This window comes from Rhamphochromis sp. 'chilingali', assembly GCF_963969265.1.
Source record: "Rhamphochromis sp. 'chilingali' genome assembly, chromosome: 17".
Taxonomy (NCBI): Eukaryota; Metazoa; Chordata; class Actinopteri; order Cichliformes; family Cichlidae; genus Rhamphochromis; species Rhamphochromis sp. 'chilingali'.
In genome coordinates, this window is record NC_137944.1 from 30042747 (window position 1) to 30067101 (window position 24355).

At 40.5% G+C, this 24355-nt stretch overlaps 1 protein-coding gene across 1 annotated transcript in view; it reads right to left on the reverse strand.

Moving 5' to 3' along the window:
* erf (Ets2 repressor factor) overlaps positions 1–20868 on the reverse strand; it is a 45496-nt gene extending 24628 nt beyond the window's left edge. The window contains exon 1 of the mRNA XM_080863462.1: positions 20129–20868. Coding sequence (XP_080719588.1) covers positions 20129–20150 — 22 coding nt within the window. The 5' untranslated portion in view covers positions 20151–20868. The remainder of the gene's footprint in view (positions 1–20128) is intronic.
* Between the last annotated feature and the right edge of the window lie 3487 nt (positions 20869–24355).

Here is a 24355-nt window from a genome sequence, read left to right on the forward strand (position 1 = left end):
TAAAGAGACAGACGACTGAACACACTGATAAGGAAGGAGGAGATTGTAAGAGAAGAGGTCAGTGTTGGGGAGATGCAGACAGGATGAGCATTTACCAAAGAAGTAGAAGGAAAAAAACCCCTTAATCTAATCTTATAATGGGGTACGGATATGAGCCTGAAATGTGTCCTTACATGTTCATTTCCCCACCAAGGAACAAAGAGACTAAAAAGAGTAGTATGACGCCAAAGGAAACCAAAAAGCTTTCCAGAGAGAGAGAGAATCAGAGAGAATAAAGGAAATGAGATATAAAAGGTCGGGTGAATGCGTTTTGTATGGAGGAACTGAGAAAAAAAAAAAAAAAAAAAAAAAAAGCAAAGAGGAAGCAAAGCTGCTTACACAAAAAAACAAAAAAATCTAAACAATGAGCATAATACAAATCTGCTTTATGACATGTCATTCCTAAACTTAGGAATATCACAACTTGATTTAAAAGCGAAAACTTTGCAGCCTTCCCACAAAAAAATAGCATTTATCTCATTTTGATCTCCTGTTAATAAACTAGTTGACATTTCCTCTGCGATTTCTGTTTCATTCTTCTAACCAGCAGCCACTCTTCCCTTTTCCCATCGAAGAGAAGATGTAAAATAAATGCCAGATCAGACAAAGGTCAAATAAATGAAGCATGTAACTGAAATCCCAAGGCTTTATTTTTATTTAGTTCAGGTTTCTATTTAAAATGTAAATATTTAATCACAAATATTTGATGGTCATTTTGCATGTTTTTATTTAATGACCTCTCCTGGTTTGTGTTTTTTGTTTATTATTCCCAAACATCATAAATGGGTGCTGACCCAAAGACTCAAAAAGTTTGAAATCATGTTCTACAAGCTGAGCTGGAAGGAGATAATAGGCTAAGTTGTGTTTGTTGACTGATGTTGGCTGTACAAACGGCCTTCACCTGACAGTATACTATTAAAAGAAGACGAAAAGGTTGACTAGTCATGCTCATCTCAATAGAAAGTATGGAGTTTGAAGGTTTGTCACATTAGTAAAGCTAATAAAACCCTTTTGAATGTTTAGACCATCTTCACTAGAGCAGAGACAGCTAAAGCACATTAATTTGGGAATCAGCCAGACAGAAAACTGTCCCGTCTTGAAGGTCCAAACTATCTCGAAGTCAGCCAAAACTGTGATTAAGCTGGCCCTGGGTCGGTTTAAACGTGTGCAGTCAAGAGACAGTTATTACACTCTAATGTGAGGGGGAGCTCCTTTAAAGCTGCAGCCGATTTAAATATGTCACTACTGTCTTCCTGAGGTACCTCAGTTGCATCTTTGGCACCTTTCAATCTCATTAAGACAAATAATTAACTACTAGGATTGCCAGTGGGAAATAAAAAAAAGGCTGAACAGATTAAAAGCAGCAAAGTAGGCAATCTTCACAGGAAATGATTATTACTGCAGTGATAATGAGAAACAAAATCCTGAACAGGCACATCAGTGATGATCTCAGAGCTCAAACTTCTATCTCCTAATCTGCAGCCCCTGAGCCAAGGTTGCAGACTTATCACTCTTAGGCCTATTTTCCCAGAGAGGAAAAACACATAAATGCATGCACGCATGCTCCCAAACTCGTCTGAGCATGCCTTCCTTCCAGAAAATGACAACACTGTAAAACATTTGGCTGTGATGAGCACCTGGCTACCTGACTGCTTCACTGAAGATCTCTTCCTGTAGTTATTGTGGAATTTGGAAGGAAATCTTGAATATCTGCGAATAGCAGTGAGTTACAAATGGAGAATGAAACATTGTGCTGTCAGAAGGAAAGTCAGCTGATCTTAAGCCCAACAAACTGGCAAGCATCACATTCAGGAAGTTGCTTTGCTGATTAATAACATCAAACTGAGCGGTCAGCTGGCAAAATGCACAAATAACCTGCCCTTTAGCATGAATGCTTTGCTGGTAAACCACAGAAAAGAAGACGTAACGTGCCTCAACGAGTGTCATCAAGCCAGATCACAAGGGTCTGCTTTCATTTCAGGGAGAGGGGAAAGAGGGATCGATCAAAAGAAGCGGAAATTGAACATGCAACAAAAGTGAATCCCTATTAAGTAATCAAAACAGATTAAATTAATCTCATTGAAATGTCCGCTACAAGTAAATGTACGTATTTACATTCGGACAAATCCATGTAAATTAGGTGAGTTATTTAAATAACTAAATAAATAGCCCATTTTGCTAATTTTAGATAATTATATTATTTTACTAAAGCTAAAATTCACAATTAAACCAGTCTTATTTCCCAGCTGTTCCACATATACTTACAACACTGAGTCATCTTACTTACTTAACAGAAGTCTGAATTTTCCTGTTATTTTAGGTCATCTGATTAACAAAAATGTGACTGATGATAAGCTGATGCTTAAAACAATTAAAAAAAATAATAACAGTTTTATTACAATTACGGTAGTTTTTCTTTGGGGGAAGGCCAACATTTATTGAATGCAGGAAAAACCCTTGACCTTTACTTCATTTGAAATCCAGTGTGATGGTGGTGTACTGAAAGTACAAAGTTACATTACTTTTGAAATGCTTATGAACCTGACTGCTCAACCACTTATAAAACGTATATGTGAAGCGATCGATGGAGGCCACAGTGGAGCTGGAGTCACTTGCAGACTGGTGGTGGTGTTACTGAAGGGAATTTAGTGCAGTGGAGGGAGAGAGAAGATAAATATCTGTTTAAAATTTGGCTTCTGTGTTGTGGTTTGGTCACCAGACTACTTTCATTTTCCTCCAACACACAAACGCGCACGCACACAGAGCGCGGCAAGGCTAACAGCACAAATCTGGTGACTTTAGCTATTGGACTCGACCATGTGTGTACATTAGTGTGCATGCATCTATGCACACAACCGCACACATACACGTGTCACCGCAGCCCAGAATAGGTCTGCAGCTCCAAATTCAGGGAGCCGGATGAGTGACTCATTCTCGTAGTCCCTGCCAGTCAAACTCCATCTCCTCCTTCCACAGCCCCAACCACCCCCTTTCCCTTTCAGCATCTTTCCATACAGACAAGGAGGCTCCACTGCTGATTACAACAATGCTAAAGGTTTATTTTATGGATGCGACAAAAAGAAAGCAATGAAGAATCAACAAACTGCTCCTCTCTGATTTTCCATCTGAAATAAACATATTAATATCCCTAAAGCCATAAAACTTTGCGGAGTAGATAATGATGCCAAGAGCTAATCAGATATGTGTGTGCATGTCTGGAAAATTATTAACACCTGTAGTTCAAAGCTATACATGTGTCGGCTTCTATAGCGACTCCTTGGGATACATTTTTACTACACTCTTACCGATAAGAGATTTAACATGATCTAAGCCACACTTGGTTAAGCTCCTTATGTGGATAAGGAAAAACTTCCATGCCCAAATGAAAAGCTTGTCCTGGACTTACTATACAACAGGTGTCATGCACACCGAGAGAGAGCCGGGAGCAGAAGAAACAGTACTGGACAAATAAATTAAAAACTGAGATTTAAACCAAACTGCACATCAAACCAACCTTCTATTACTCTATTACGGTCATTCGCATGCTTCTCAGTTATTTGTGACCGCATGGACTTGTTCGTGGAGAATTTACATTACATCACCAACTAAGCATATGCTCCATGCAGCAGACTTCAAAGCAGTATAACACAAATGACTGCTTGGCTGTCCAGCTGCCCATGTCTGCAACAGTTTTACACCTCAAGTCCGGATATCTACAGGCATCTCCCACATAAAGGGTACTTACGTGGGCTACCCAGGTATATTAATCACTGTTCAAGACTGGAGTTGGCATGTTGGTTAGAATCCAATTCAATAGGAAACACTGTCTGATATCAACCCAGCACGGACACCAATTCAGTGTCACTACTTTTTTGTCCGCAAGTGTAAAATCTGCCTAGAGAGCTACCGCCAGATCTCTGTAACATTTATCCAAGCACAAAGAGATATCTGTGCTCAAATATCATTAAAATTGTGATAAAGTAAAACAACAACAGGACTCAGAAGTGCGTGCCACAGCACCTCCATGTAGTTACAGAAATTGAGAGGTAGATGATCGTCCTGCTTGTTGGACTGTCTGATTGCAGCAGCTTTATCTCAACGCCATGATACGATTGTTGCTGTGATCTGGTGCTATATAAATCAAATTCAGCTGGACTTGCGTTATGATCCACTACAGTCAGTGAAGATTAAAAAGTTTTAAATGCAAATAAGACTTTGAGCTACTCTGATAATATTATCACAGGCACTGACAGTCTGGAGAAAATCTACCCAATTCACCTCAAACTGCTCCTGAACCTCAGCCACACAAATACAGAAGTTTGCTGAACAGAAAAAGTTCTTCTCCATTTTCTTCTTAACCCGAATATGAACATTTGACATCGATGCCAGACCCAGACTTCAGCATTGGCTCACATCCTTTATCTACCACTTGTGGCTCATAGTACAGTCAGAGTGACAGTAATTCACTCTGGACGAGTGTGTCCGTGAAATTCTTAAAAAACTCAAAAAACAGCCAGCATGGGACTTTCTACATGTGTGACGTCTGGGAGGGTTAGTCAGCCTTTCCTCATTGGCAGAGTCACCGCAGTCTTAATTCCTCTTTTGCATTAAAGTTGGATCTTCCAGTCTCTAGACAGAGTGGCTCGCTCCCTGTGTAAAAACATTAAAAGACAGAGGCACGACGGCGTCACCGCAGGGAGATGGCAGCCCAAATGAGCACGCCATGCTCACGAGCTTTAGTGAGAAAATTAGAAGAGTGTGTCTGTGTGTGCGTATGTTAATGCAAGCCAGATATCACCCATTTTCATGGCATGTGGGGGGTCCAGGCCCCCTAATAAAGTGTGCATGCTGTGAGTGGGCGGGATGACTGAGTGTCTGTCTGAGGGACTAACTGACTTTTACGTCTCAATAAAACAGAAACCGTCTCATTCATCACTGCCTGTGGCCCCGGGGGTTTCGAGCAACCTTCAGGGACACTGAATGGGTCACATGAGTTACCAGAAGAACAAGGACAGCACTTTCAACCTAATAAATTTTACATGCAAAAATGATACTGTTATTTGATAGTTAATGAGTCAGCATTCTTTCTCACTTAGATCATTCTTTTCATTATGGCTCATTGGTTATATTGTCTGAGGAAACATACACAAACCTTTTAGACTGCCAAGATCTTTAAATAACTGCGCTTTAGGTTACCGAGTTTGTGTGCTGCTGGTGATAAAGCTCAAAAAGAACAAACTTTATAAAAGTTTATGACCTTAACGATGGCACTGGCCCGATCAAATGGAGCCTTTCTTATCACCAATAAAATTTAACGTCTACCTTTGAAACAGAGAACGGGACAAGTCCAACCCTGTGTTCACCTTTAAAGTTTTGGCAGCTCAAAATGCACAAACCTGTTAACTGAACAGAGGCCAAGACGATGTCTGAAATCACTCATGCTTTTATATACTTAACATTAATAACCACAATGGCTCTGAAGATAATCTACTGATAGGAAAAAGTTAAATAAAATCTGTTATCAGGGTGTCTACAGATAAGTTCAATTTAAGACTTCTTAAATACCTCTTGCAAGAAATTTCAGTTTCTACTGGCTTACAATGGGCCTTTGAGGGTGATCACACATGTAAGCTCGACTGGGCTGGTCTGTGTCATCTTACATAACAGAAGTTTGTTCATTTTCCTGTTATTTATGGCCATTTGATAAATGATAGTGTATATGATGTTCAAGTAAATTAAACCACCTTTGGTGGATTTTTGTGGAGTCCTGGTGATTTTCCTCTGATGGGAGGCCAAAACCTCTGTGGTGGAAGCCAACAATTATATATGCAGGTAAAACCCTAAATTTAAAACCAAACTTGAAATGAAAATATAAATCAAAAGGGACAAAAGAAAATAAACCAAACAAAAACAAGTTTTCCAAGTAAACAAATGTTTCAGTTCAAAATGAACCGTGTGGTAAAAAAGTCAAAATATTTGGTTAAGTTTAGGAAAATTATTCCAAAAAATATGAATTTTGTCCCAAATCATAGCACTTTGTCCTAAATTTGAAACACTTCCCCCACACAGGGCACTCTGCTACATTATCATTGCCAGATAATGGGTTAGACTGCCAAGAGTAACAGTCATTCTCAAGCCAATAATCACATCCAATAAGAAGGCCCTATTTCCATAAGGCCTTCTTCTTGTGGGTTTCCACCAGTCTATTGGTAGCTCACTAGTGTACAGAATAAACAGAACCCAATCTAAACCAAAACCTTGGTGGCGGAGGATATTTAAGATTTTTTGATGTGTAGTGGCTGGGATGAGAATTAGGACCAATTCCAGGGCCATTTTTCCCATCTGGAAAATGTTAACATTGCCCTTTTCAGGTTGGAAAGAAATTGCTGCCCAAAGTGAACGTCTTCAAATATCTCAGGGTCTTGTTGATTGGGGGGTGCAGAATGGACAGACATGAATAAAATTTTAAATATCCATTAATGTGCATAAATGCAGATGTTGCACTGATCCGTTGTGGTGAAGCTGAAGAACTTGATTTTCTTGATTTGCAGTTCTGCCCTCATTTATGACCAAAAACAGTGGAAAGTGACAAAGAATGAGATGGTGGATACAAGGGGCGGAAATGAGTCCAGACACCCTTATCTTCAGAGACAGGGTGAGGAACTCAGACATTCGGGAGGGGCTCAGAGTAGAGCCGCTACTCCTTAACATCAAACTGAGCCGGTCGAGGTGGTTCATGCAGCTCGCTATGATGCCTTCTGGGTGCCTCCTCAGTGAGGTGTTTCAGGCATGTACAACTCAGGAGATCCAGATGCACGAGGACACGATGAAGAGATTACGTGTCTTGCGTGACTTTTGAACACCTCAGTGTCCCCTGAGGAGAAGCTGAAGAAGATGGCTGGAGATTGGGAGATAAGGGCAGATAACTGGTGTCCCCATGACCTCTTTCTCTAAAGGCCGTTTAATCAGCTCACTGATACCACAATGCACGCCCCTTCTCCCTAAAAATTAAAAAGGCTGAACAGGCTTATTCAAACTTTAATGCTTGGCTTTGTGTGATCTACATGTATGAAGGGAAAACAGCAACACTGTGTGCTGGAAATTCTCAGAGACATGACTAAACCTTTTAAAATGTATTCAACCTCAACGTGAGGCTGTTTTCACACCTCTGTTTAGTCTGTTTAAATCAAACTCATTTCCCCCCTGCTCCATTTCGCTTGTGCAGATGTGAACATGGTAATCGCACAAGTGCAGACTAATACAACTGCACCGAGCCCGTTTGAGGAGTTGGTCTCGGTCCAGTTCCAAGCAAAGTCCAGAGCGATCCAGCCTCAGTCTGACACTCAGCATGTTCTTCCTTTATTTAGTTTTGTTGCTCCTGTCCCACACAAATCTGACCAATAAGGAGGCTGAATGTGCCACTTGGTTTGTAGTGACGTATTTTGGTTTACTTGGGAGTTTGCTTGGAATTGGTTCTGTGTAAAAAGAAGCAAAATCACAGAAAAAGCTACAAGTTCACAAACTCAGTGACTGCTTTGGACCAGAATAAATGAACTTAATTAACAAACTAGGTGTGAAAACAACCAAAGACAAGTTAATGCTTGAAAGCCTTTTAACAGTAATAAGGTTTTAGAGGCATAGAGAAACTATTGGGAGTTTAGCCAGAGGAAAAGGAAAAAACATTTGCGCACATGCACGTTGTTCTGATCCTGCTGTTGTGCACAGTCAGCCCCAAAGACTCATTGTTAGCAAGGAAAACCGTGATTAAATGCGGCTTTAAAGGGTGATTAAAAGAAGGTGCCCTCTGTTGTGCTTGATCCCAGCAGATTCCGGATAAAAATACAAACAAGCTTCAAGCATGAATGCTAGTGTTACATCAGGCTGCTCAGCCAAACTTTCTGTTACATGTATAATGCAGCCAGTAAACTCGCCCCTCCTTCTTCAGATCATTCATCCTACATCTTCTCCTCTTCATCGACCTCTCCGTGGTTTGATCTGGCCAGGGGTGAGATGTGTGCACAATGCCTTTTAGCCCGACATTGTGCACATTTGAGGCAGGGATGGAGAAAACTGTAGGTATGTTTGTTATAGAGGTTCGGTGAACTTTTGTTATCGTCTTAATGTAGGTGAGGGGGAGAGACAGAGCGTGCGTGTATATCTCCACTGTGTGGGCGTGTGTGATGTGCAGTACGAACAAAGTTTTCAGGCTATTAGCCTTTAGGCAACACAAACATCATATGTTTTAGCTCACACAGTGTCACATCAAACATCAATGCTCCACATACAGACTCCCAGGACAAGTAGCGACAGCCAGGCGAGAGAGAGAAAGCCACAGGATTCCCAACAGACCGATAACTAAAGCAAACACATCGGAAAAGTAAGACTGTGCTCTGCTCGCGCTCCCTTTTGTTTTCGGGCTCACTTTTTTCTCCACTCACCAAAAGATTTCTAGAGTCTGAAGGAGTCAGACACAACCTTAACTTTATGCTGCCAAAATGTTACACCACTCTCCTTTCCGTTGTTTCATCACACAGCGACACTGCAACGACTGCAATAAACTGGTAAAATCAAAAGCCACTGTCTTTAAACCCTAACTTACCATGCTGCTTTTATACTAGTTTATACTATTGGTTTTATACTAGACTGTCACCACAAAAGACAAATACTATAAATAGAAATTGCACATAAAGGGGTAAACAACATCTTAGAAATAAAGCAACTAAAAGCCACTGAAATCTAAAATAACTGCTTGTTTCTGAATAAATCCAAGGTTCGTGACAGCAGATAATTGCTGCATAAACCTGTGTTTACTTTAAATGTGGATAAGCCCGGACTAACTGTTGGGCACCTCATTGCACATTTAATGATAATAATTAAAAAGAAAAACCTGCAAAATGCACAGTAGGGGATAAGGATAAGGATGGCTGCCTGTCTTTGCATGTATTTATCACAAACACACTGAATGTGATGAGAAGTATTCGTATACCTACTAAGCCAACATACAGCTAACGCGCTGCTGCCTTTGTCGTGAGTAAAGACGATCCTTTTCATTACGTGCTGCTAAGAAATCATTAAAGACCAGCTGGAGGAAACAGTTCCATTCATGCATAAGAAATATGTCCTTCAGACACAGCCAAGAGCCAGCTCAGATGCTTCTTAGCTTGGGCTTTAATTAATCTGAACACAGTGACTCTTTTACAAGTAATGATTTCTGTGTTTACTATAAAGACTACAGCCACACTGTCTTTTTGCCATGCACATGCACTCTTGTAGAAGGTGCACATGCATCTCAAATCAACAATTTTGTGATGCTGACTCTGTTACTTTTATGTATTTTTCTTTACACTTGTTGTAAAAAGCTGGAAAAGACAACATATTTTTAAGATCATCAGACAAAGCATCCCTAATAATCCTTCAGCATGATCAGGGTACTTCTTGGCTTAAAATGGGGCTTCGGGGGTGTCTACACACAAAAGTTTAATGGTCTGAACACAGCTATGACAAAGAGTCTCAGCTCTTAACACAAGACTGTGCAATGTGCTGCTAATACTATAAAATGCACTTTAAAACAGAGAAACAGAGCTGCATGTAGAAGGCTGTCTTTCTTGCAAATTCTACCATTTTTGCTCAGTTTTCTAAATTTCTTCAAATGTCTGCAAAAAAACCTGTGAATGTAAACATACTAGTGATGCATTCAGGGGTGGTCAGAAACTTAAAGAGACCACATTTGCTGAGCGGTGTGAGTAAGAAGTGTCCCTTTCTTGAGGTCTTGAATAGTTGATTTGTGGGTGTGCCAAACCTCTGAGGTTAGAGCCATGCACAGCTGTTTGAATCAATGTCTGGCTCCTCTGTAATGACCTCAGCAAAGCACCACACAAGAACTCGGGAGTTTTGGAGGTGTTTTTAATAAACATATCCAACAAGCCCGGTTTGTAGGATTAGCACTGGGAAAAGTACCACGGTTTATATTTGTGAGAATATGAATAAGATTAGTACTGAAGCTGTATAGGTCACACTGTAAATCAGGCAGTGTGGGATAAGGAGAAAAAAAAAAATCAGGTGCTATACCAGCAGGGGCAGGGGGCAGGAAAAGTCTGGCCTGCATCAACCCAAAGTCCAAACACCACAAAACCAGATGGAGCTCTTTCCTCACTGCAACCTGTTGCAGAGTTTTTCCCTCGGTGGCTCTTAAGGTGGTCTGACAAAGTGTCTCATTTACTTTACATCATTTGACAACTGCTTTATAAATTAGCACTGATTCTTTTCTCTTTTTTTCCTTACTTTAGACTTTCCGCTGGCACCACAGCTCCTTTCCAGTGAATGCCACTGCTGGATTTAATACATGTCAATGCTCCCACTTTATTGTAAAATAATAGATGTTGCCACCCACTGTAGGTCACTCTAATTGCTTGAACATAACCTGCCAAGCTACCTCTAACCATGCTTCTTTGTTAAAACAGACTCCCTAAAAAACAGATGGCATCTGGTGGACATTTTTGCTCCAACACCAACTTGGTTGTAACTATTTTACTGGCACCGGTAATGCTGGCAGTATTATACAGAGCTATACAGGACCACACCTAGTCTGTCCCCTTTGTGCAGTGTGCAGAAAGCAGACCTACCTCTATCCCTCTGGCCATAAATGACACCAAACCAGCCAGGGAAGCCTCCCATTCCTCTCATTCTCCACGAACCACAGATGATAGCCATAACACACGGCATGACTCTCCACACCTCTTTAAGTCGAAATGACTCCAGCCAAAACAGCCACTGACAAAACACATCCCTACCTCCTCACCTTCTGTCTTTCCCAGTCTCCAAAAAAGCTTCAAGGGAAAATGATTTGTCTGCACTTATATAGATAAATAGTCATATCACTGCTATAAATATATAAAAGATATCAGCTTTTCATTTGGTAACTAGTTGCAAATACTGATTAGCTTCTAAAATGACCTATTTTAGCAATGGCACAGCTGATTCACATTGGTTTAAAATAGTTGGCGTAGAAACATTAAAAAAAATTAAATTACTGAACTGTGGAAATTTAAACGTTAAATATGAGAAGCCTAATTATGGAATAATGACCCACACACCGAAACAAAATCAAACTATATAAAATGCCAAAAGAATTATATGCATGTTTTCAAGTTTATGCAAAAGAGATTCACGGGCGTGTGTGAGAACATGAGTGAAGCCGGAAAGCTTGTATCCTGTCAGGTGCTCCAGCGATAGCTGTCCTGCTACAAAACTCTTTCTTATCTGCTCGGTGAAGTGAATCGTTGGTTCCACTTGACCTGCTTCGTCTTTTCATCTGCCCCACTGGGGGTCAGCTGTCAAGGAGGCAACACAAACTCACTCGATCATAAATGCTTACGGTTACTGAGGCTGACTGAGAGATGAGCGCATTCTTTTGAGCAACATGTGATACTATCTGTACAAATGTGCACTGATAAATCAGGAGACGCATGCACCATGTCTAAATCAGGTTAGTGATGAAAGCTCCATAACTCACTGAATGAGACTGTTTTTGGTGGAAGCAGGAGACACATGAAAGCAAAAGGTGTAGCCATGCTTTTTTTTTTCTCCTCAGTTAGTTCCTCACTTTGTGGATGGTCTCAACTCCACTATATTGAACAGCAGGCATCTGCTCTGAAGCCTTGATGAGCTTTGTGTAGTAACAGATGAGCCAGGTTCTGGTTAGATAGACTTTCTAGGTTGCAGCGGATCTCCAGAGAAGACCTAGCACTGCCGCCACATGATGGTCTGTTAGGTGGAGTTAGAGTCCCTCTGACCGACGGCAGGACTACAATATCTTGAGAATAGTTAAACGATATCAAAGATTTCCACAACAGTGACATCATCTCTTTCCCAGTGAAGGGGGGGGAAAAAAAAAAAAAAAAAAGTCAAAAAACATCAGTTCATCCAGTGGCTACTGGAGGTCGACTCCCAACGTGAATCAATCCCCACAGATCCACATTTTGAAATGTTGAACTTTTCACTATTCAAGCATGTTTACAACCTTCTACAAAAGAGTTTTGGTCTGGATGGATAGTTGATAGCTCATAACTCAACCCTTTCTTCAACATATTATTCTTTCTGACTTAAAAATATATATCTGGAGCCAAAATTCGAACACTGAGGATTTATAATGTAGAGTTCAAAACCAGCGGGTGATGTGGTGGGTGTTAAGTTAATATACCAATTAAAGCTAGTCTGTGGCAATCACTGACTGAAATTCTGATATTAATATTAATTGGACAACACTTCAGTGTTTTTCTAAGGTTACAATTTCACATGAAGCTTAAAACTGTCAAGAAAAATAATTGGTGGAGGGCTCCATTTTACAATTCCCTGCAACCACTGAACATGCTGTGGCGTCACCTCAAGATATTTTTAATATAACAACAGCATCTGACAAGCTAAAAACAAGTCAGCCAAATAAAATTTCAACATATATGTCAGATAGTAGCATCAGCCTCTCCATCACAGAACAGAAGGGTCTTTCAAATCACACCAGTTTAAAAAGGTTAAAAAACAAAACAAAAAAACAAACAAACAAAAAACCGCACACATTGAGGAAGAAATGTATCACTGAAGAGAAGAGAACAATTTCTTCTCCGTCAGTAGCCTCAATAAAACATAATACAGAACAGCCCCGGAGGTGCAACAATAATTTATTCATCTCCACAGGAAATGTGTTTGGTTGATTGTTATAGCTTTCCTGCCAGCATGTACAGCCCACAGCTGCACTTTACAAGTTCGAGCACTGAACTACAGGTGCTGTTAGAAATCGCATGGGAACTGTGGGAGATCATTACCTGCAGGAGGAGGAATCAAAGGAGGTCCACATGAAGTTTAAAAAAGAATGAAAATTATCAGTGTTTATTTAAAAAAAAGTCACCTTTATAGCGCAACATTACAAATTGTTGATTCCTAAATGGCTTCACAGTACAAGAGAATAGATAAGGCTTTTAGACGATAAAGCTGTTACACAACAACCATCACCGAGCCCTTAGGCAAAGCAATTAAAAACCTCCTAAAACTTTAAGCCTGGTTGCTGAGATACAAAAAAAAAAAAATCTATAAGAATATGCAGACCAATATATTGATTGATGTTGTTTTGTCTGTTTTCTCTCATGTATACATCCGTAATCAAAAAAATGATCGATACAGCCACAATTTATTCACCACTCAGGGCTGGAATTTCGTTTTGGGATTGCAGCTACTGCACAAAATTTAATCGAACCCTGCATTTACGATGAAGTAAATTCTCACAATTACAGAGATCTCATAACGTTCTGACCAAAGTTTGCACCAGCAGTGCTGCAGGGGTGGACTGACACCTGACCTGGATGACACCTGGCATGCTTTTTCTGTGAGGCTCTCTGCTGTATCAGAAATTCTCGCTCTCATACAGAGACAAGCTTCAAAGATGTGCACTTGGAGGGATACTAGCTAAAAATGTAACTCTACTTTAACTATCAAGGAAAAAGAGCAGGTCCACAGATAAGTGACAGGTAACATTACCATCATTAAGGCAAGATAAGTCCAAAGACAAGTTTAAGGCTCGAATGCATTTGCAGTTTAAACTTAAAATGCTTAAATGAGCTGCTTGATTTGTAAAATATAGGACAGGAAAACAAACAGTGCAACCATGGAGACAAGAGGAAAAAAAATCCACTAAAGCAAAGACAGAAAGAGCAGAAAGTACAGCAATGGCATAGTTAAACACAACCTGAGGTAATAGGACAATAAAAATTTATTTCAGGCATGGATGTCTGTCAACGTTCATCTCTCAGACTGTCAGGTTTTCCTGTGTTTGAGCGTTCTGTGTTTGTTTGGCCAGCATGTCCCAGCTCGAGCAACCTGTTGTCTATTATCTACGCTTTGTATGGGTCACTAAAGCCACTGTACATACACACCTCCAGGAAAAGAGGCCCGCCGTAACATCGAGAGATGATCACAGCAAAGCTGACCTGAGCTGCCTCTTGACAGCACACCAGAGAAATGTTGACGTCACTCTGCTGTGGTTTTTCCAGGGTCTGCTTGCCCAGGCTTGGCTCAGCAGTAATCAGGAATGTGATCAGGTCGACTCAAGGGGCGACCCGATCACTCACAGCAACCACATAATGGGAGGAAAATGAGAGAAAGGTACATCCTGTCACACCAGTATTTATGTTTTGGGGGTTTTTTTTGTAATGCCATTTCTCTCCAAAACATATTCTGCTTTTATTTAGTATCCACAGGAGAGACTGGCATCCAGTTTATTGCCCGATATCAGTCACACAAGAGCAAGTCAGGCAGAAATCACTTGCAATTATTTAACAGTGAAATTAATTGAACTCTAATATTAAAATGATTGTAAAGCCCATGTCACTGTGTGTTTATTCTGAGAGGGGCAAAAAAACAAAAAGGCCCCAGTTTGCTGTGGCCTTGTGATCCTTGGGAAGCTTGCACAGGAAACATAGGGGAGATGGACAGAGAGCTGAAGCAAAGAGCCAGCTGACACTTCCTTCACACGCTGCCATAAGTGAGAGACGCTTGGTGATCCAAGGACTAATGCAACTGTAGGCAACTGTTAAAAATCCTTCCACAGGTTCACCCACGTAAAACCATGTGCCTTACTTCTTTCAGCTGAAGCACACTGCAGTGGACGAGGAGTAAGTGACAGAAATCTCATTCACTGAGATTTTTTTTCCTTTCTTAAAAACGGTGACAAAGACGTCTGAAAGTTGGCTGTAATTTAGTTAATTAAAGCACCAATGGTGCCTCTACCACAACATTAAATCATTCAAATGCTAAGAACACATCATAGATGGTCTGATTTCTTACAGTTAAGCAGTAACATGAGTCTTTGACAGGTCAACAGAGTGAATCTCAGAGCTACAGACTCAGTTGTTTTTTAAAAGGTAAAAAAGTATTTGGATTTTTTACTATATGCTCTTGCAAACGTTTCACCATAGAAGCATTCAAGTTTATGACCCTGTCTGTCAAAATGACATACAATGTCTAGCGCGGCCTCTGACAAATCCCGCAGAGACAGGGCGTCTTAAGACTCAAAGTGCACCACGGCGTCGCTATACATCAGCAGCCAGCTCCTCTTTTCAAACTTTCCCCGAGACAAACAACTGAGCCTCAACTTGTAGTGCAATTGTGCCGCCAGTAATTGTGCTGGTGCCAACAGTATAATTCAGTATAATGGTGAGACAGTAACACGACAGAGTCCTTCCCAAAGGAAACTAACGGCATCATTTTTTTTAAAGCAAAATGAGCCTGTGGTTCATTAGCTCCGGTCTAACCAGTGTTATTAGAGCTATTTCAATCTGCATAAAAAATGTCTAAGTCGTTCTTCCTGTAATTACAACGAGCTGAGTCAACTGCCCACAACCAAATGGTCTTCCTCAAGGGCAATTTGGACACGCTGGTAAAAGTCAAACACTCACTTTGTTGTGACCACATTAATGTCAGGTACGGCCGCAGAGTGACAGACATGTGGGCACATATACACACACATTAACACACACACACAAACACAAATACACTCAGTCATAAACAGAAGCCCTGCCCTTACCAGACTTAACACCAGCTAATTGCTCATGTATGGCTCCTTTCACTACACATATACACATAAGAGTGTGCAACAAAGCGTGCTGGCCTGCTGGTCCTCGCTGTCTACAGCTGTGACGTCTCAAATGTGGCGTGTTGTTGATATAACGAGTAACACAAGCGGAAAATTGGAGCTGGTGCTGGTGGGGCCAGACTTCAGACTTCCTGATAGGAAGAGAGTGGAGGTTGGCCCATGTATACATTTATATATAGATCATGGCTCCCATCTGGGGCCTTTAATATTGGCATGGGGCTCCTTCATTGGTACAGAAGTGTGCTAGAATGATGCTGTACCGCTTACTCCCCACTCAAGATGAAGAAATAATAGTGATCTGGTTAAAATTCAATCATCAGTGAATCATATTTCATGCAAGAAAACCAATAAAGCAAAATTCAAAAGGCAAAGCTGTCATACTGACATTTAAAGCGCTTTGACTTATTAAGCACACCAGCTAACTAACACATCAAGAAAACGTTCTACCCTGAAAGTTACCAGCACCTTTAAATGACTCAGTGAATTTGAGACAATTTCTCAAGAACTTGGAGATTTATTAGATAATATTAAAACATCCTTTTCCACTAGTACTTACTCGCATCTGAGGTGATCCGAAAACGTGACGTCAACAGACTAGTCATGAGAGAATCTCCACCACAAAATTCAAAACCGCCATTTCTGAAACCCAGCAATGAGCGAAAAGGATTACAAACAAGCAACACTGTCGTCGCCGAGTCTGACAAAATGCCTTAGACCAAGCAAAAGGTATACCATTGCCTCAATGTCCTCCATTGTTGTTTTGTTCATGTCACATACAAATGGCGCTATGGGACTTCTGGACGCATGCTATAATGACCCCACGTATGTTGGGTGGTACTCGATCGTACTGGAAAATTAGTAGAGTTGGACCAAGCCGATCAAAGTAGGTACTAATGGAAAAGGGCTGTACGCGTAAATACGAGGGAGGAAGAATGTAGGTAGAGCACTGAGAAGTGAACGATTAAAAAAATCAAAATCACTTTTCCATGACTTCAATGGAAAACATCATGACAGACATGAAACAAGAGTTTCTAGACTTGAGGGAAAAAAGGATGGGCTAAAAAATGCTCTGCTGTTTTTAAAGTCCTGTAAAGTCCTGAAGATTGGTTTTTATATATAACAAGTGCTTTGTAGACAAAGTGTTCTCATTGTTTTGTTTCATGCAGGTAAAAACTATTTCCAATACCAAGAATGTAATTTTTAAGTAAAAAAAAAAAAAAAAAAAGACAACAAAGTTCAGGCTTTCTGTGATAAAAGTCATGATAACCCTAAAGGCTGACACACAGCAACGGGGAGAACGCATACAAACTGAAGCTCATAGACTTTATTTACAGGTATGTCTAGGTTCTTCAGACAGGAAACAACTGTATAGGTGTGCTCTGGTACTTAAACCCATTGTACTACACCCTCTTCCCTCACAAAAAAGAGGCCTTTAGACTAAAATGACCTACATCATATAACAATGCAAACGCTACAGACAGTGTCATTTAAACCCATGATTCCCCAGCTTTACTCCAATCCCTAGAAACTAAAGGAAGTCAGCATGAATCAGACCATAAATGCCGAAGAGCAGGAACAACTTAAAAACAAGTCCAACAACCAGTGTGAACTCCTTTAAGCTGTTTGCAATCTTATCAGCAGAGCCAAATTAATAAATCATTCAGAAAACAGACAAAGGTAGCTATCTTTTTGCTGAATGGTTCAAACAGTCGTTGGTCCACTTCTTTTGAAATAAAAGGAAATGCAATGTAGCTTCGGCAATCTGATCCTCTGGATAATTAAAGTCTTTAGAGAGGGCTACAATGTTCAGACATCTGAAATAAGCCACATATGCTGCTCTAAAAATAAAGTGGTCACTGTTTAAGACTTTTAATTTCAGCACCAAAAAATACATTTCTTGCACCTGTTGAGCATTTTGTGCAGTGGACTGGCTGCTCATTGTGATTACATAAACTTATTTCAGCACGATGTTCAGATCCATATAGCTAAAGAGCACCCACTGGGAAAAAATGTTCACGTTATTCATAACTCTGTGATCCAAGAGTTATCTGGGGGAACAAAGAGATCTGAAAGTCGTATTTCTAATTATGATGTTGTGTTGTGGTGAGGCATTCCCCACTCAAACATCTATTATGGGAGCTGGATCCACGCCTGCCCTCGATTACCACAAAGCACTTTTGACTAAACTGAGTTTAAGAGCACCTAAATGCACAATGGAAGAAAATCATAACCTGTGAATGGAAAATCATAATAATCTTGCTGAAACGAAACATGTCGAAGAAAAATGAAAGGAATTTCAAATAGCAGGGCCTGAGATTTCTGGGTTAAACTCCATTTAAAGTCCCAGCAAAGGTGTTAACCGCACCGGATCAAATTCTCACGTGTCAGAGGGTCAGACAGGTTTACTTTCAAAGTGCCCTGCAGGAAACACAGAGCACATTAAACTAAACAATGACACAAAAATATGCAGCACTAACCAGGACAGTTAAAATATCTCAGCTAACAATCACCTCATTCCTATGTAGGGTGACCAGGTGTCCCACTTTAAAAATAAGTAAAAAAATAATGTCCTCTCAATCCCACACATTAAAACAATGTCCCACACAGCATTGATATTTTAGTTTACGTAATATCATGTGCACCTGGGGAATTCGCTGGTATAAGCGATCTTATCTCTTATGAGATTGACGTTTTGTGAAGGATCCCTAACAAATAAAGACTAAAACTAGACTGAAATGTGTGGCTGAAAGAGTTGCGTGGTCTAGATATGCAACAATCCAATATATCGGCCCAATCCTAACTGACGACGCTAGATTGGTCACTGGAAGCAACTTCCTGATCTGCAGGCTGACCTATTCATTTCAGTTTTGTTTTGTGATGAGAAATTTGAAGAGACATTTCTTAATGCCAAACCTGTTACCAGCAATGTTTTTTGTGTTGTTTCTTTACTTAGACTTATCAGATCACCCTCACACACATTCTCTCTGCCCCACATTTACGGTGTCTGGATCTGGTCACCCTTATCAGTTGCACCCTTAGTTAAGTTCCCAATCCAATTATGTAGTCACTCCACATTCCTCTTCAAGCTTTGATGTAGTGATAAGTAGAAATGTGGGCTGGCTTCGGCTTAAAACAATCAAAACACCTGGTTAGTAGTTTGCATTTCATCACTTCCTTGAGGTTAAAGTTTGGTCAAAGCTCGGTAAGCTTTGGATTTTAAATGGCTCTACACAGAAATTCCCCATCTCAATTTCAGTGGCGTCAAACACATTTCAATTCAAAGTTGCTTTATTTTCTCAGCACTGCTCTGTCGGAGCAAGATGGATCATAACATGTGGCCCAGCAAAAGGGCTCAATTTGGCCCACTGTAGAGTGTGAAAATTCACTGTTATTCTTTGTGTGGTCATGCCCACACTAACCACACAGGAGTGAAAGTGTGTAGAAAGTATTTCTAAATGTAGACCAACTGTTTGAATCATATATATATCTCGACATTGTTACTTAATTCGAACTACGTGCGATTTGTTTTCTGTTTCCATTGTGATGTGATGTTTTTCCTTTGTTATAGATAACCCAGAAAATTGATCAGAAATATGTTCTGTTAATTTTAGTTGTGTAGCAAGGGGTCTCTCTTTTTTCCCTCTGAAACCTCGACTGTGGTGAAGGTCAAGATGTCCATTTCTTACACATAAAAAGAGAAAAATCTGAAGGGGTGTTTCTTTAAAATATAGGTTACTATGCGGTATTACTGGTCTGGACCCGGAGATCAAACTGGGCTGCATGTGGCCCACCAACCACAACGAGGTGGTGTCTTTCCTCCACAACAATGCAGATAAACAAACTTATAATTACCGTTGGGAACCTCTTCCAGACTAGGTGCTGCATGAAAACTGTGGCTGCATCGCTATCAGTGCCAATGCATGCAGTGTTAATGACCCGTGTAGTCAAACTAACTCATTAAATTTGAAACTGGGTGCATTAACAAATTTCCCACGTGTGGGACTAATAAAGGTTATCTTATTGTGGCATCAACAATAAACCAAATGCAGAGCTCTTGTTACGGTGAACCTCGGCGCTGATCCCGACTCCTCACCACTGATCCGGAAAATTAGGCTAACTCTTACTGTAAATCTCTCATCTTCATTTTACCTTAAATGTTTTAAGTTTTCAAATAGCTCATTTGGGGATGGTTCGATCCTCTTAGACGTGTAAACATAACGGTCATGAGTGAGAGTCTTTCTGGGGTTATTAAAAACAATAACAAGAGGCTCGGATGGATTCTCTCTAGCGCCATAATTTTGTCACACTTTCCCTGGAGCGGAGAGTTTGTTAGCGTGCTAACCAGCCTTAGCCGCCGAGGCTAAGCCCTGTTGTTTTCATTTGAAGAACAGTAGCGGGTGATAAAAGTTTTTTATTACTATTATTAAGTGTGTTTGGGTGCTCACTCACCCGTGTCCGCCGGGGTTTTCATCTTTGTGGTCGTCTTCGGTGAGCCGCAGCCGCTTCGCTCACTTTCCCCGTCAACTTTTGAGTGTTTGTTGGCTAGCCCTTAGCAAAGTTAGCTAGCGAAGTTAGCAGCGACACCCCCACTCCTTCCTCCGGTGTTGTTCTCACAGGCGGCTTGTTAGAAGGAGCCTGCGCCGATTACGGGCTCCGCTTTCAACTTGAAAACCAGCCGCAAACTTCGCATGGAGTTTAGCTGTATAACGCGACACATCTACGCCTGCCCAGAAACTTTTGCGCCGGAGTATTTTCGTTCACTTGCGGGGGTTTTGGTGCGGAAAAGTTGCCCCGAGTCTCAGGAGGGGGGGAAATCCAGCCGCCAGGGTCTGAATGGCGCAGGTCAAAGTTTGGAGGAGCCGTGCTGCTCAGAGCTGGAGCAACGGAATGTGACGAGTCTAAATGTTCATCCCGTTTGTTGCAGCCATGTCGCATGGTCGATTCCTCCTCCTCACCATCATCATCACCCTCCTCATCCTCAGCAACAGTCCAACAGCGGTGCTTCAGAGGCGAACAAAAGTACCGACTCCTGTTCTTTCTCCTTCCCTCAGACTTTTTCCACTCACTCAGACACTTCGTGCTCTCTCTCTGCCCCCCTTCCTTTGGCGGGGTGTCGTGTTTCGCTCTGCTCCTGCCACACGGGGCCGCCCACGCTGACCCACGCAGGGAGGGAGAAACTGAACGCCTACTTTGTGCCGAAGATCGTCTATGTCTATGGAAGATGACCTTTTCCAGGAAAAGCTGCAAGGTGGGACGAGGCAAAAAAAAAAAAAAGTCTGCCTGCCAGGGGCGTTTCCATCGTTTTTTTTTGTTTAAATGTGGTGGCACAAACTGGATCACGTTACTCACGTGCCATATAGCAACTGATGGACCATCAAAGTAGCACGGAAATAAACTTACGAGAATGATTTTTTCTTAAAAATTATATCCTGACACGAACATGACCCTCTGCAGTTGGTAGAATACAGCAATTTGTTTAATGAAAGGAGAAAAGAAGGAGGTCAACGGCAGAGAGCGAGGGCAGAAGGAGACAGCAATAGATGGGTATGTGAGGACACTTAGATAAAACATAAAACTGTTCTTATATAAACCATCATGCTATCACTTTGGCTGCTTCGTGTTCAAACTAACATCAGGTATTTTAACACCTACTGCTTTAACAACCGCTCATTGTAGTGAATTAGAACAGAAATATTCTGCTCTGAAGCACTTTTTACTATAAGCCTCATTCTAACCACAGCTTTTTCATTCAATGTTCACCTCGTCTAACTGTCTCACACACACCGATACACAGTTCAGGTTCAGAGGAACCAAGGGTCAACCCACTAACCTTCTCTACATCCTGAGGCACAGCCACTCTATATACAGGGGGGAATAAAATCATTTGATAGTATTTGATAGAAGTCTATTTGCATGTCATTGAGTGACTACCCAGCCAGAGGAGCTTGTTAAAGATCTGATGGCAGCTGGGAGCACAGTTGCAAAGAACACTATTGGTAATGAATGGGACCATGTACCAAAAAATCTTGGATGAGGATCTTCTCCCCTCATGGAGAACACTGAAGATGAGCTGTGGATGAGTCTTTCATCATGACAATGAGATATGTGTAAAGCTGGTAACAAACTACAAGAAACATCTTACTGCTGTGCTTGCCTACAAGGGTTTCCCCACTCATTCAAATCAAATCAAATATTCAAATCAGCATAAGTTTTTCAAAAAAATCCAATGTAGTGAGCTTTAATGTAATGTGAATAAAGCATTCCATAATATCTGTGATGTATGTATATACGTCAAGAGTTTAATCATCAGTCACATTTCAGAAGTGGTTGGTGCCACCCCACGACCCCCCTCTGTATACACCCCTGTGAATTATATGTAGCAAACACTTTAAAAGCATCTTAAAGGTGTGTACTGAATATTAGCATCACCAAAGTTGATAAAAAGTAAAACATGCTCTCAATTTAACCTTTGGCTCCTGAATAATGGTGACTTTCGACCTTTTGGTGAACAGTCTGTGTTGAGGGTGTGTGGGATCTTTGAGGATGGAGGCAGCTCTCCTCTGGACTCTGCGATGGTAGATGCTCTGCAGAGAGGGCAGCAGAGTCCTGACGATCTTCTCCGCAGCTGTTATCACTCACTGCAGGCGTTTGCGATCCATAGCACCAGTGCTGCTGTACCGTGCAGTGATGCAGCTAGTCAGTGTGCTCTCCACAGTGCAGCTGTAGAAGCTGCCGATGATCTTGGCTACTCAGTGCACAGAGTATTAATATAGCTCATATAGTGCAAAACATCCCACAATGCCCTGCAAAAAGTGACGTGCGCCCACTACACCACCCAGGCTTGATGCGCTGCTCTTAAGAAAAAGTGATGGACAGACGAGAGGAATGAGAGCGGTACATCATAACATAAACTGGCACAGCGTACGTTTTATGTATCAACAGAAAATATACGACACAGTGGATACAACATGCTGATTTTGATTCATCATTTTCACTTTAGTTTAGTTTCAGTCGGCTTCCAGTGTGGGTTTGCACCTTTCAGTTTACATTTATCATTTGAAAATGTCCAGTTTTAGATTTGTTTTTGTTATTTTAAACATTGGTTTTAACCTTTTTTAAAAATATTATAATTTGGGATTCGGGATGTTTATCATGTAAATATCCCAAATCCACATTTGCTGAATATTTTCTTTTAGTTAGTTTTGCCCCTTTACAAAATATTTCAGCGTGTTCTTTTTTTTTTTTTTAGAAGTCTTGTTTTTATTTCCGTTTCAGTCATCTAAAATCATCTGCCACACCTAGTTTTTGTTTCAGTTTGGTTAATGATAACCTTGAGCTCATTTTATAGTCCATTACAAAGAATTATCTATACGGGTAGGACATTGTGAATAAGTCACTGATTTTAAACATTGTCCTTCTACAAGCAAGTCATACAACGGAGAAGTGATCATAAACACCTATTATTTGCAAAGTAATTTTGAAGATTTATCTAAACTAACTATAAATTGTCACCAGAGTGTAAAACCTGCATACAATCATATTCTTTGCATTAAAATGTGTACTGGTCTCTGTGTCACAATTGATAAGAGAACAAAACATCAGTTAAATCTGATCAAAAGTCTAAAAGTACCACCACCTATGTTATTACTGCATTTTCCATAGTTTTTAATTTAGGATTCTTAAATCCTGAGTCAAGAATCTTAAATCTTAGATTTATTTATGACGTCCCCTCCTTGTATCATCTCTGTTATAACTTTTAATCACTTCATGAACCGATCTTGAGTGACTTGTGTATTAGCTTATTATTTCTGAACTGTGTGTATGTTTGTTTAGGCCACAGTGACGTTTATTTATTTATTTTAATCACTTTTCATTTCATGTTGGTAGACAACCTGACAACATAATGCTCTATAGTTAAAAAAACCCCCCAAAAAAACCAAAACATTTTTGGTTGTCTAGACCAAAATACAAAGTTTTGCTCTACAAGGGCCTGATAACCACTTATAAGGACATTATGCTGCCACTATCCTATTGAATTTTAAAGCAAATATCCTCATATGGATCTCATTTTTCTTAGAAACAACAATCAGGAAAAAACAAACAAAACAAAACAAAACACAAAATTCTTTGTTTTTACATTTATCAGGTCCCAATCAGCCCAAATAGCAAATAAAAAAAGAATTAAAAAAATGCATGCCATGAAAGAGTTCGGGTCTTAGGAGGTTAAATGTGTTTGATCAAGTACCTTAGACTGCATGTCAAACATGGATATGGCCACTGTAATGTCACCCATATTTCGATGACATCTTGCAGCCTTAGGCTGTAGCTTTCTACTTGATGATGATTGAGGCGTGGTTCTTAAAAACTGAGGGTCAGTATGTAAAGCAGCGACTTTTCACTCACAAGGTAACTCCAACATAAAACAGGCCCAGCTTTATCATCCCTTGTAACTCTAATGAGGCCGGATTTGACAAAATGTATTTAATTAAGACCTGCTGCTACATGCTGCCAACTCAACAGGAAAGCGTTTTCTGAGATCATAGAAATGAATGAATGCATTTAAATAAATAAGCCCAGAGGTCAATTACTTAGTCTTACATTCTTTTTACTATCAGAGGAGTCGCCCCCTGCAGACCTTTAGAAAGAATAATCAAAATAATCATCATTATTATTGTC